Consider the following 13944-nt stretch of genomic DNA (forward strand, 5'->3'; position numbering starts at 1 on the left):
CCTCCCCCAGCCCCAACCAAAACCACAGTCCATCAACCCCCATCCAGGGGAAACCCCAGAGGTGGGAAAACCTCAGCCCTGCTTTGGGCCACCAAACCATAGGGCAGGTGCCCACTGCTCCAACAAGAATCCCCACCAGAGATGAATTTCATTCTAAAGCCCTTCCCCCACAGCTCATCTCCTCTCCACAAGGTTAAGCAGAGCCCCGATTGGTGCTATTATGGCCCCATGTTACAAGTGGGGATGGGTGCCCAGAGACACAAGTTGTGCCCAAGCTCATGCAGCCAGCAAGAAGCCAAGCTGGGGGCAGAAATACAAGTACCAGGGCTGCACAGCAGCCGCCGACCGCAGTGGCATCAGGGGATGCCAGGCCCTTGACTCACTCGTGAGGCCCAGCTCCCACGCAGCCCCCTTTAAGGAGTGCTGGGTCTTCCAGCAGGGCTCCAGTCTTAATTTTAGCTTGGAGGCTTGCCACTGGAGGCTTCAGCCAGCGGCAGGCTGAAGTTATGCGGGACAGCTGTCAGCCGGCACACTGGGTGGGGCCTATTTAGCCAGCAGGGGCACAAGTCTGGGGACACTGGTGTCTGGGCCCCAGGTCTCTTCAGCCCCGCCGGCCACACGGCTCCCATCTCCTCCCGCGGGTCCCCCGGCTCCACGATGATGGCCGAGGAGCGCACAGACCTGGAAGCCCAGATCGTCAAGGACATTCACTTCAAGGAGATTGATCTGGTGAACCGGGACCCTAAGAACATTAACGAGGACATAGTGAAGGTAGGCTTACGGGCCTGCCCTGGTGCTGCCTGCCCGAGGGTGTGGGTTTGGGTGCTAGACGGGAGTGGGCTCTGCTCCAGCACCATCGGCTTCCCTGTTCCTCCCTGGCTTCTCCAAATACCCGCTCTGAAACCAGCTTGTACCCCCCAAAGAACCTTTAGTGTAAACAAGAGCAAAGAATCAGCCACACATGCAGGACCATCCACAGGGGGAAGCTCCTTACAACCCTGCCGCTCTCCCCATCTGCTCCTGGCCCTCGGCCGGGGACAGACACGGTGGCCAAGTCGGGCCCTTTGTGTGCCAGGGGCATTCTGCGGTCTCCACAGTGGGCCTGGGATTAATCCCCAGAAGGCAGCTCCCAACAGGGCTCCTGGCCCCTCACAGGGGGCCCAGCTTCCCCAGGGCACCACCCAACACCCACTGCCCCAGGCTGGGGGGCTGTGGTCAGCACTCGTGCCTGCTCCCAGCCCAACGCCAGTGTCCAGTGGCTTGGGCAGGGCAGAGGCCCTCAGAGGGCACCAGGGGCCTTGAAAGGGGATCTCAGATGAGGGTTACCTTGCCTTCAGGGAGTTTCCCCATGGCTGTGCCTGAGTCAGGCCTCTTTCCTTGCCCACATGCCACCAGCAACCTGGCTGCCTCCAGGCCCCCCCTCAGTCCAACCTCCACCCAATAGCCACAGGCATCTTACTACAGCAGAATTCCTGGGAGCAGGGTGCCCAGCCACGAGCATCAGAGTCACTGGAAAGGCCTTTAAAAGGGCGCATGAAGGGGTCTCTAGGGTCCTCTGAATACATCAGAAACACAGACCAGCCCCATCCAGTAAAAATATAATGTGACCCATTATACAATTAGTCTATGTCACTTTAGATTTTCTAACAGTCATGAGTTTAAAATGGAAAAACAAACAGGTGAAGTTAATTTTCACAATATTTTTCATTGAACTCTATGTATCTAGATTTCATAAACTGTATAGTTGAAAATTGATTCACAAGCCCAAACTTTTCCAAACATTCTTACAAGTTTCCCAGTCACAGGATTAACTATAGGTTTTTACATTTTAAGTAAATTCTTCATTTGTACTCACCATAGGTCAAATGCTCATACATAGCTCAAGGCTACTGGTTAGACAGCATGGTTAAAGGCTTGTTCTAAGCATCACCCTGCATGGTCACCTTCAGCGGGACACCTCCCACGCTGGCTGAGTCTAACTTTTTCCCCATGGCTTCTGAACCCCAGCATAATCTGGCCTCCACCTTCCTCTTCTACCTCCCGCCCCCATATCAGGAGCCAGTCACAGGAACCAGAACATACTCCTGTGTCTTTGGCATGAATGCCTGCTTCCTCTCCTCCATGTGGTGTAGGACACACTCAGCCATTGAGAACCGATTTAAACGTCACCTCCTCCAAGAAGCCCTCCCCAACTCCCCCAGGTAATCGGGAGCTCCTTCCTCTGTGACCCCACTTTTCTCCTGAGAGAAATGTCACTCAGGACATTTCTCTGTAACAGTTCATATTATGCTATTATTGTATTTATAAGTATCATTTGTGGTGGAGATAGTGCAATCACAACACAGCTTGGAAAGTTCGGCAAAATTAGGGAATGAGTTTTCCAAACTTAAAAGCACTATAAAAACGTTAAGTAGTATTTGTCACAGTTTGGGCAGTGTGATCTAGAGGGAATGATCCCAGACTTGACACTAACAGATCTGGTTTCAAATCTAGACTCTTCTACCTAAAAACAATGACACCAGACCCTCTATAAAATGTTCGTAATTTACCCACCCCCATCCCTACGGGGTAAATGGATCTCAGAGCAGCACTGTGTAATAGAAATAGACCATGAGGATTACATGAGATAAGGGATTTGAAAGTGCCTAACAGAGTCCCTGGCACAAAGCAAGGGTGTGCAAATGTGAGCTGATAGGAGCCTAGAGGAGCTTGTAGTGCAAAAGAACTAAGCCAGGGGCAGCTCGGATGCCCGGGTTCTGCTCTGGTGGTCCCTTGCCATCTGCTAGGATGGAGAAGAGGATCCCAAGGGAGAAGGTGGTTTCTGAAGGATTCCTGCAGCAGGTGACAAGTGGAGAGAGGCTCAAGGGTCCCAGTGAGCCAGGACTGAGTGGGCTCCAGGCACAGACTGTAACTCAAGGGAGGGATGGGAATGGCCACACTGGTGCAGCTGCTTATGTCACCTCCTGGGGACTAGAAGCTACCCTCACTAGAGGCACTGAGCCACAGAAAACCAGCCCTCCAAGGTGAAGCGAAAGGCCCACAAACATTCCTGCTGAGAGTGAAATGAAAGTCACTCAGTCTTGTCCGACTCTGCGTAACCCCATGGACTATACAGTCCACGGAATTCCCCAGGCCATAAATACTGGAGTGGGTAGCCTTTCCCTTCTCCAGGTTATCTTCCCAACCCAGGGATTGAACCCAGGTCTCCCGCATTGCGGGTGGATTCTTAACCAGCTGAGCCACAAGGGAAGTATACTGAGGTCTGGAAACTTATTTGACTTTTTCTTTCCTTTTTAATGAGTAAGAGATAAAAATGTTTTGAAATTTAGAACAGGGATTATAAACCAGAATCAGCTAAATACTACAGAAAGATTGAAGAAGACTTCAGGTTGGTGTAATGGACTGTGAAACAATAAAGGAAAGGAAGAAACGGGGAAGAATGTGGCTAGAAGAGAGGAGTCTACCTGGACAGACTGGCCTTTGGATCACCCGGATGTCTTTCATCAATCGAGCAAAGGACAGGGGTGAGGGGGACAGACTTGGAGAGAAAGAGAAACAAGATGAAGCCAAGATGAAGGCTGGCGCTACCCGTGGGCAAGGAGGGCACAGTAAGACACTGGAGTAAAATGGGCTACAGAGGCCCACGCCTGGTCCCATCCTGACACTAACTTGGTATGTGCTCTGGGTAAATCCCTTTCCCTCTCTGGGCCTCAGTCCCTCGTGTAGACAGAGGCCAAGTGGAAAAATGTGAAAGTTGTTCAGTCGAGTCCAGCTCTTTGCGACCCTATGGACTATATAGCCCAACAGACTCCTCTGCCCATGGAATTCTCCAGGCCACAGTACTGGAGTGGGTTGCCATTTCCTTCTCAAGGGTCACTTCCTGACCCAGGGATCGAACCTGGGTCTCCTGCATTACAGGCAAATTCTTTACTGTCTCAGCCACCAGGGAAGCCCTGAGTAGAAAGAAGGGAGACCCATTCCCTTACTGGTGCTGCTGAGTTTTCACAAAGAAAAGCCAACAGTGGAGAACAGGAGATTCACTCACTGGGTCCATGGATTTGACCCTCAGGAGAAGGAGGTGCTCCCTTTGGATTTCCAGAGTTGAAACTTCACTGAACTTCACTGAGCAAGGTCTGGTGTTGCCCTTGAGCCCAGGATGGAAAATGAGTGCCAAGGGCAGAGGGAGAGCCCTGCACAACCCAACAGACTTCGCTGTGGTCTCCATGCTCTGGTCTGGGCCTGGGCAGAGGGGCGGCCGCCCCATTGCCTTTGCCTCCCCCACCCCCACCATTCACAGAACATCAGTGTCGCCAATCACTGCCTGCTCTGTGCCAGGCACTGGGCTGTTGCCGAGGAGATGGTGATGAGCAAGTCAGACCCACTGTCTGAGCCCTGTGCCAGGCTCTGGGGCAGGAAATGAGGGCCAGTGCTCCCCAGTGGTCCCCTAACCGGCCAGCTAGGACACTGTTCCCTTCAGACCCAAACTGCAAAGCCCCTCCCCCATGCATTTCTGCAGGACCCCAGCCCCACCCCCACAGTCTGCTCCTTATCTGAGAGGGGTCTCAGGACTGTCTCACTGACAACTCACACTTAGGAGCCGGGCCCTGGAGCAGGACATTTGACCCCTGTGTCAGGCGGGTCATTTGGTTTCTGTTTTCGGCCATTCTCTGAAAACCCTTCAAACAGACCTGATCCCAGCCCATCATACCAGTTCCCACCTACCTCCAACCCATATCTGCCACACACGCCTTCCTCCTCCAGAAAACGCACAAAGACCACCTTCCGCTGCTGAGCTCAAGCTAATAAGTACCTCGAGAACCCAACAGCTCCCTCTTCCCCCCAGTCCTCCAAACTCTGCTCTCAGTGTGGACCCACCTGGACACCCTATTGCATGAAGATGTGACTGACCTGGGGCTTCCTCTTGAGAAGAATCCAACCCAACAGAGTAGAGGAGGCTACATTAATGAGAATGTACAGGAGGAGGTGGTGAACACCATAACTCAGCATCAGTTGAAGGCTCATGGGAGGTCAAGAGAGGAAGGCACTTGGAACATCAAGAGCCAGCTTCATGGGGAGGTGTTATCCAAGCTGCATAAATAACGAGAAAAATGTACAATGTGGAAAGGGGGCATCAGGCTTTCCAAGAAGAGGGAATGAAATAAGCAAAGGTCACAACATGGAGCAGAATGTTGGGCAGCATCAGCAAAGAGGAGGACCGGGCCCTGCCACTCCCCAGCCTATATCCAAGGCAGACATCACTATGGATCACAGCACATTTCCAGGAAGGCATGGACCATAGGCTTGGCCAAGCTGGCACACAGGTGAAACCTCTTTGCTACACTGTCTGCAGGAGAACAACAGGATTAGAAATACCTGAATTTACAGGAGAGAAGGCAGAAGGGGCAGGATGATGCTGAATTAGGAAAGGTCATAATCTGCCAGGCATTCCACACTGGCAACTCCTTCATTTGAAAACTTTTCAGCTTGCCCCCTGGCAAGTACCTCTAAGAAGGGCTACACTGGACTAACTCACAAGTTACGGAGGTATCTGTAACTTGGTGTTATGGGGACTCCTGTGTTACGAACTAGAATTTTTTAAAATGTGGTCCATCTCTTGGGGGCACTTGTTAAAAATGCAGATTTCTGGGCCCTACCACTAGAAATTCTTATGTGGCAGACCTAGTCAATGTTTTGTACTTTCAAGAGCTAGCAAGTCCTCCTGGTCCAACAGAAGATACACCTAGAGTCCAGAGTCGTCACTAGTTTTCTTTAAAGGTGCACAGTATCAGTTGTGTGACAAACCACCCTAAAACTTGATGGCTGAAAGCCACAGCCCTGCGAGGCTCTCTCAGTTCTGTGGGCTGACTGGACTTGACTGGGCAGCCCTGCAGGTCTCAGTGGCAGCACCTCCTCTGCCACATCCTGGTGGTGAAGCAAGTCACAAGGCGCGCCCAGACTGAGGCTGTGCTCAGCCAGAAGCCCTGACAGGCATCACGAACTGGGGGTCGTCTTTGGAGACTAGCTAACGTCCCTCGAGAAGCTGATGCACAGCCAAGCCTAGAAGTCAACCCAAGGCAATTCCTGCTACTCTCCAGTCCACCACAGCAACCTTCACAAAGGCAGAAACCAAGGGGGCCACGGAGAGGACACGAAGAGATGGTCAAGGGCAGGGTTCACTAAGATCTGATGGGGACTCCTCTGACGGGACCCTTCTCTCCTCCCTGATGCCCTCTGTTATCTGAGTCTCTTCATAGCTCCTTCATCTGTGTCCTTAGCTTCAGGCCAGGTGCCTCAGCCCTCCTGCCCTCCCCCGCTCCCCGTAGGATGATCTGGACCCCAAACACCCACTAGTACTTGGCCCCCTCCTCCCACTCCCAGAACCGGCCTGTGCTTCATCCTTGCCTCACCTCTGGCTGAGGAACCAGGTCCTGCAATGACCCTAGTCAGGGAGATGGCAGGAGAAATTGAGGCTCAAGGTTGTCCCTTATAAGCTGGGTGGAATACTGGATATAAGACAAATGGCCCAAACTGACACCTACAGGGGCCAAATTGAGGGCCTTACTCTGGGCATCCCAGATGGCACAGAATCCTACTGCTGTTGATATCAGTTGTAACACAGGACGCAAAGCTTTGCCATTTTCCAGCTATTCTGTAGCTATCGCCGCATCTTAGCTTCCTACTTTAGAGGTCAGTGCTGCTCAGGCTGTCTGGGTGAAGGGCCAGTTTTATTGTTATTATTCCAATCTGTTGTACACCAATAGGTTGCAAAAGTCAATCAAAATTAACTACTAGAGAGATGCAGTGAAAAATAGGTATTGACTATGTAAAATCCAATTTTTATTATTATTAGAATCAACAGACATAAAATTACTAGCTGAAATAACTATTTCGAAAATGCCTGCTCTCAACTTGAGTACTTACCTTGTTGGGAGGAGCACACTGATTGTGGACCACCCTTTGAGTAGCTAGATAACAGGTGACAAAACCAAGACCCCACGAAGCTAAGGCACTCCTCGGGTCTTGACTTCAAAACTAATTCTGTGTCACTAAGGATGTTGGCCCAATCCTCTTGGTAGTGTCAAACAAAAAATCAAACAAAAAAAGGGGGCCCAGAGAGGGAAGGCCCCAGACCCCAAATCACACAGTAACTCAGTGGCCAAGTAGAGACCTGACCCAGATGTCCATCCCCCTGCCTAGAGCCATTTCCCCCACCTACGGAGAGCCTGTCTGAATCCGGGAAGGCCCTGCATGTGCAAAGACTGAGTCACTCAGGAATGTCGGGAGGCATTTTTGATTGGGGGGGGTGTGGAGGCATTTTTGATTGGGGGGGTGTGGGGGGTGGCTGCTGGCCTCCCTCGCATCCTTGGGCAGCGCCCAGCCCAGCTCCCCTGCACCTTCCCTGCCCTCCTGGAGATGGCAGGGGCCCTGCTGGCCGATTCCAATGAACCAACTAGCTCTCTTGCTGTTTCAAAAATAAATACGCCAGAGAAGGGGACACCAGCTAAATAAGCCGCCACTTTCTATCCCTCCCAGCCCCTCCTCCAGCCGCACACCCAGCCCTCCAGCTCTGCCCATGGACTTAGCCCCACTCCACCCTCCCAGAAAAAGCCATCTCCCCTCCACTTCCGGAAACGAATTAAGAAATGAAGTCACTGTGTGCTTCTGATACACTGGCACGTCTGCCTAGAGCTGCCTGAGTTGAGCTTTATAAATATCTCCCCAAAGTAGTATGGTGACCAGAGCGGTCTCAGTCCTGGTTAAGAGAACGGCTGCCTCCTTCCAGGATGACCCCTCTCTTTGGGAGCATGATTTCACGTTCACAGACAACAGAGAATTTGCCCTGGGCACAATGCCAGAAGGTGATTACTAAAAAGAATTCAAATTTCAGCAACAACAGCTTCTGCCTTCTGCCAAAAAAAAAAAAAAAGGATGATCATTAAAAGACATCATAGAGAGGTTCTTGGCAGTAGGAGTATTGCCATAAGCAGAAAAGGAGGGAAAAGAGGAACCCATCCGTCTGCCTCCTCCCCTTGAAGCTGAGTGACAGGTACATCTAGGCATCCTGATTCTACTCTGAGCTCTTCACACAGCCCCAGCCAGGGTCAGACCCATTTTGCGCCTAGCACAAAGTGGGTATTGAATAAGTATTTGTTTGGCTGAATGGATGGATAGGTATGAATGGGTGGATGAGGATGGACAGATGAATGGGAGGACAGATAGATGACAGGTAGATGGATATGAATGGATGGATGCATATGGATGGACTGATGGATCCATGGATGGCAGGATGGTTGGGAGAACAGATAAGATAGATGCATGGGTAGATGAACAAATGGTAGGAGGCAGATGGATAGAAAAGAAATTATGTCTATTCTTCATAACAAGGTTGTAAAACACAGCAAACCCATTTTACAGATCAGAAAATGAAGCTCAAAGAGGTTACATTATTGCCAAAGTCACTCATCAGATCAGCAACTGTGCATATCCACCTTTGGGACCCTAGCTTCTGTTGAAGAAAGCACTCTAACAGCCATTAGCAGGTAACAGTTCGTGATCAGGATCCTGAACCAGGCAATATGCTGAGTATTTACATGTCTTAACTTACTCAATGCTCTGATAAACCTAATGAGATCAATCTAAGAAAGCGAGGCATAGGAAAGCTGAGACACTTGCTGAAGGTCACAGAGCCAGTAAGAGACACAACTGGATGCAAATCTCAACAGTATGAGTTGGTCAGGGCCCCTTCCACCCTTAGAGGCCAAGATACAGATAATCAAACGTTGTTGAATGGAGGAATATGCATACATGAACAAAGCAGGCTGGGCTACAGAGGGGCAGGGGAATTGCTGACTGCTTGGAGCAGAGTGGGTGGCTGCGAAGAAGGGGCCGGGGGCCCTGCCCTGGGGCAGGTGTCTCTGGCAGACTAGGACCAGATCTCAGAGGGAAGAGTCTCCCTCCCTGGCAGCCAGTGTCTGCCTCAGGCCTGACCCTGGCTGGGGCTGCGTGAAGAGCTCAGAGCAGAATCAGGATGCCTAGATGCACCTGGCGCTCAGCTTGAAGGGGAGGAGGCAGGGCGGGGTCATCTTTGAGTTGTGGGACAGGATCCCAAGGAAGAGTCACAGCAGGGAAGGGGAGGCCCCGGGCACTGGACGGGACAGAGGTGCCAGGCAGGGAGCACACCTCCGCCCAAAGGCCTGCCTCCGCGGCCATGTTCCTAGGACTGCAGCAGGGTCCAGAGCCCAGCCCAGGCGCTAGGAGGCATCGGGCACAGGCAGGCATGACCACAATAGGGAAGAGGCTGGCTGCAGAGGTCAGAATCCCTCAGCTGGCAGGATCCAGGCCTTGGGGATTTGGCTGAAACTCCACAATTTTAGTGTGTGTACCCAGGGCAAAGCTGGAATGGTCCCCTGGGGCCTATACTCCTTAGCTTCTTGGATCTCAACTCCCCTAAGAAACAGCAACTCTGGATTTCTGCCCATATAAACCAGATGTGGTAAGATACCCGTTATTTCCATTCAGTCTCCAAAGCCATGGGACATTCCCCAACCAACTTGGGCCTTCTTTTCCAAAGATCCAACACTAGATCTAGAGACTGGAGACTCCTGTATCTCTAACTCCAAATTTCCCACCAGCTACCACCTCCTAGAAGCCCTCCAGGAATCAGTGCTCTCTTTTGGAGGAGATGAGGACCATATTCACAGTTTTCCTTCCAGCCCTTCCCTTCCATCCAGGGGGCTGACTGGCTTTACGAGAGGTTAAGTGATCTCCACTAAGCCCCAAGAAGAGAAGGCTGGAGGCTGAGATTCACAAGTGGATTCGAAAAGGCCCTCTGACTCCCCAAGTAAACTTGTGCACATCTCCTGCAGCCTGAAATCTCATCCTGTGAATTTTGCTCCCCATCAACATATCCCTCCAAGTGTCGGGCTGTATCCTCAGCTCTCTCCAGGGGGACCCAAGGATCCGAGGCCTGGCCCAGGAGCTCAGAATCCAGCCACATGAGAAAAACAGGACTCAATAATGGACATACAACATGGTCATATCCACTCCCCACCCCTCAGAAGATTTACACTGCAAAGAAAAGCATCAAAGCAATAATAATTTCATTATTACTAGTAGAGAAATGCAAACTGGAGATGCATGTGTTTTGTTTTTCCTACTCCCTTAATTTTCTGCAAGGTGGCTATGTTATAAGGAAAAGTAATTTTAATAATAACTTTATTCATAGAGAGGATCTCCTTCCCCCTCAAAAGTGGGAAAAGGGTCTGCATGGGAGACTGAGGTTTGAGCTCACTGGCCCGATTCCCCACCCTCCAGTTAGTCTGATTCATTTGTGCATTTATTCAACCAACTGCTGTTAAAGCAGCCCAGGAACACACTGCCTCTCATTTTACAGATGAGACACCTAACGCTCAGTGCTACTACATGACATCACACATGAGGAAGCAGCATGATGATGCTTAAGGCATAGTAGGGACTCACGAAAGGTTAGTGAAGTGACTTGGCTGAAAGCAATCTTTATTTTTTCCCACTTCCCAAATGGGGCCTCAGTCACCATTTCAGTGGATGTGTGAGTAGGATTCTCTTGAGTGTCCACCTTCTTCCCAACTGCAAGGGAGGGACAGGGAGGAGACTTCCCTGGTGAGCCAGTGGTTAAGACTCCACACCTCCAATGCAGGGGGCGCAGGTTTGATTCCTGGTCAGGGAAGTGAGAGCCCAAATGCCATGCGGTACAGCCAAAAAGATTTTAAAAAAGAAAAAGAAAGGACCAAGTAGGCAGCATGAGAGGAAAGCCTGAGGCTGCTGCCGGACCAGGGCAGAGAGAACAATGCTACATTCCCCAGGTGAAGCACTCAGATACCAGACGCCTCCACCAGCCAGGACAACACAGTCCTCACCTCACCACCAGTCAATCCTGAAACAGCTCAGACCAGTGCACCTCCTCTAGCCTCCTCCATCACCCCGGACAAGGCTGAATCCAGCGACACCTCCCAGCTGGCCTCTCCCCACAGGCATCCTCACCCCCATCCCAACCACCGCCCAGTCATGTCAACCAGGATGAGCTACTCAAAACTCAGACCAGAGATGCAGAGAGCAGAGTGGTGGTTTCCAGAAGGGAGGGAGGAAGGTGAGGGAGGAGGTGAAATGGGTGAAGGGGGTCAAAAGGTGCCAACTTCCAGTTATAAGATGAATGAGTCCTAAGGATGTACGGTACAGCATGGTGGCCACAATGAATAATATTGTACTGTATATTTAAAAGCTGCTGAGAGTAAGCCATAAAAGTTCTCATCACACGTACACAAAGATGTTACCTGTACTCAGTGTGGTGATCATTTCCTGAAATATAAAAATCAGATCACTATGTTGAACACCTAAAACTAATGTAACATGTCAATTACACCTCAACTGAAAGAAAGCTACAATCCAGCCAAGCCTCTCCCTGTGCAAAAGCCCTCACTCGGAGGCGGCTCTCTGCACAATGCCTGCCCCCTCTGGCCTCTCCAGCCTCCCCCTGGCCGTCGTGGGCCTGCGCTTGGTCTTCCAGAAGGCCTGGAACTCCCCGAGAAATCACACTATCTATCCCACTAGGTCCCAGCACTTGGTGCCCCAAACACTTTTCCAGCCACACCTCCGTCCACCACCTGGCTACCACCAGGAATCAGCTTCGCCAGATATCGCCTCCTCCAGGAAGCTTTACCCCCAGGCTGAGTCAAACGTCACCCTGTGGGTGCACATGGCCCCTGTTCTTCTTCCCTTACCAGAGAACTGGCCTTGTTCTCTCTGCGGCCATAAAGTCCAGGAGGGCAGGAACCCTTACCTGTTTGCCATCCTATCAGCAGGCACCCGGTAAATCTTTCCAGGATTACTGTCGTTCCAATTCCCTAGGATCAAAAAATAACAGAATTTCAGAGTCTCCTGGCCAGCCTATAACTTAGAGTTTAAGTCAATCAACTCCTTGGAGCCTCTTCTCCCCCCCATAAGAGAGAGAAGACCAGCTCTTATGCCTCACCACTCTAGGGCAACACCAGCCATCACCTGGGAGCTGGCCAGAAATGCAGAGTCTCAGGCCCCACCTGGACTCACAGGGGTCTGAAGCCCGGTGGGTGTGGCCCAGGCACCAGCTCTAACAGCCCACTCAGGCGGCTCTGGCCCTTAAGAAATAGGTGACACTGTGACTTGAGGCTTCCCCCTCCTGCCCCTGCAGGTGGATTTTGAAGACGTGATCGCGGAGCCCGTGGGCACCTACAGCTTCGACAGTGTGTGGAAGGTGAGCTACACCACCTTCACTGTCTCCAAGTACTGGTGCTACCGCCTGCTGTCCACGCTGCTGGGCGTCCCGCTGGCTCTGCTCTGGGGCTTCCTGTTCGCCTGCATCTCCTTCTGCCACATCTGGGCGGTGGTGCCCTGCATCAAGAGCTACCTGATCGAGATCCAGTGTATCAGCCACATCTACTCGCTCTGCATCCGCACCTTCTGCAACCCACTCTTCGCTGCCCTGGGCCAGGTCTGCAGCAACATCAAGGTGATGCTGCGGAAGGAAGTGTGAGGCCGGGTGGGTGATGGGGTGGCGGGGCAGGGGAGCCCACTGCTCGTGGGGCTGCTGATGGGCTCTTTCTCCTTGGGGACCACTGCTGCCCCCCAAGATGGGAGCACAGAAAGTAGGGAAGCCAGAGAGAAAAGACAGTCCACCACGGAAGCACAGTGGCCTTCCCTCTGCCCCCTGCCGAACCACGATGCCCCCGTGACTGGGCGCCAGGGAAGATCATGTGCTCAGAGGCAGCTACTGCAAATCTTTGCATTCACTTGTACTGTAACAGCATAAACCGGCCCACAGTTTCCACCCGGGACACCCTACCCCTGCCCCAGGAAACCACCAGTGACTGCTGGCATTAGAAGGGTGGTTCCAATAAAGGGTTTCGGTTGCATCTGGAGAACGCTGTTTTTCATCTGTCCACAATGTGGGTACGTGCTCTGATCAGCTCCAAAAATATATTTCACTGCCCTGAGAAGCAGAAGGGTCAAGCTGGCTAACCCATCTCTCAGCCAAATGCAAGAACCAGTTTGGTTTCTCCTGGGATTCCTGTTTGCTGGGTATCTCCTCCACTGCGCTGGGGAGATTATTCCCCAATGACTTCTGTTGCCCCTGGGCCAGCCAGGGGTTACTAACAGAAGGAAATGGCCCCTGGGCTGGAAGGGGCAGATGGCACTCCCTGGGCACCACTGAAACCAGGGCCTGGGTTCAAACCTCCCTTTTGGCTCAGACACTGAGCCCCTGGCATCGCCTCTTGGAGATGTGATGAGGGCATGTGGTCCAATTTTTTCACATGTGGACCAAATAAAAGGCATTGAAAAGGCATGGTCCACCTCCTGCCCACCTAGCCTCAGCAAGAAAAAAAAAAAAAAAACTCAGAAAACCAGAAATCTTTCATTCTTTAGGGATGCTTTCCCCAAGTGTGTTATCTAGAACTAAGTCCTCGGAAAATGCAGGGGGCAGCTTTTACACTTAAATTTGTTTGGAAAATGTATTCTATTTCTCTCTGAGATTTTCAGTAGACATTAGAATGTTAAAGGCTCTGACAAGTCCTGCAGTAAATAGAGCTATTTAGGCCAATAGCCTCCAATCCTATTTGAACCACCCCCCCCCCACTTTTTTTTTCATGCAACACCTGTAAGTATGATGAAATTCAGGTTCCAAAGTACTTTCATGTTTTCAGAGGCATCACCTCACTGGCACCTGGCCATGAGCCCAAGGGTCCTGGGGGTGACGTGGTGGAGGGGACCACACCTGCATAGGAGGCAGGGCAGAAGCAGCCTCCATTCTATCCTTGCCTCTCCTAGTTGGCCTCAACTTTATCATCCATGAAATGATCTCTAAAGTCCATTTAAGCTCTTTTTACCTGCTTTTGTTTTTTCGAGTATCATAGTATGAACATTTCAAACACAGAG

At 51.4% G+C, this 13944-nt stretch overlaps 2 protein-coding genes across 6 annotated transcripts in view; one reads left to right on the top strand and one right to left on the bottom strand.

Moving 5' to 3' along the window:
- SSUH2 (ssu-2 homolog) overlaps positions 1–1954 on the bottom strand; it is a 70949-nt gene extending 68995 nt beyond the window's left edge. The window contains exon 1 of one of the 5 annotated variants that reach the window (XM_043441807.1): positions 1856–1954. In XM_043441807.1, coding sequence (XP_043297742.1) covers positions 1856–1858 — 3 coding nt within the window. In that variant the 5' untranslated portion in view covers positions 1859–1954. Of the gene's footprint in view, positions 1–1326; positions 1381–1855 lie in introns of those variants that run through there. The other 4 variants (XM_043441809.1, XM_043441808.1, XM_043441810.1 and 1 more) reach the window with 4 other exon arrangements.
- On the top strand, positions 527–12929 carry CAV3 (caveolin 3). The gene is made up of 2 exons (XM_043441818.1): positions 527–771; positions 12203–12929. The coding sequence occupies exons 1-2, from the start codon at positions 658–660 to the stop codon at positions 12542–12544; spliced, it is 456 nt and encodes a 151-aa protein (XP_043297753.1). The 5' UTR covers positions 527–657; the 3' UTR covers positions 12545–12929.
- Positions 12930–13944: the final 1015 nt, after the last annotated feature.

Source organism: Cervus canadensis, chromosome 22 (assembly GCF_019320065.1).
Source record: "Cervus canadensis isolate Bull #8, Minnesota chromosome 22, ASM1932006v1, whole genome shotgun sequence".
In the NCBI taxonomy this organism is placed as follows: domain Eukaryota; kingdom Metazoa; phylum Chordata; class Mammalia; order Artiodactyla; family Cervidae; genus Cervus; species Cervus canadensis.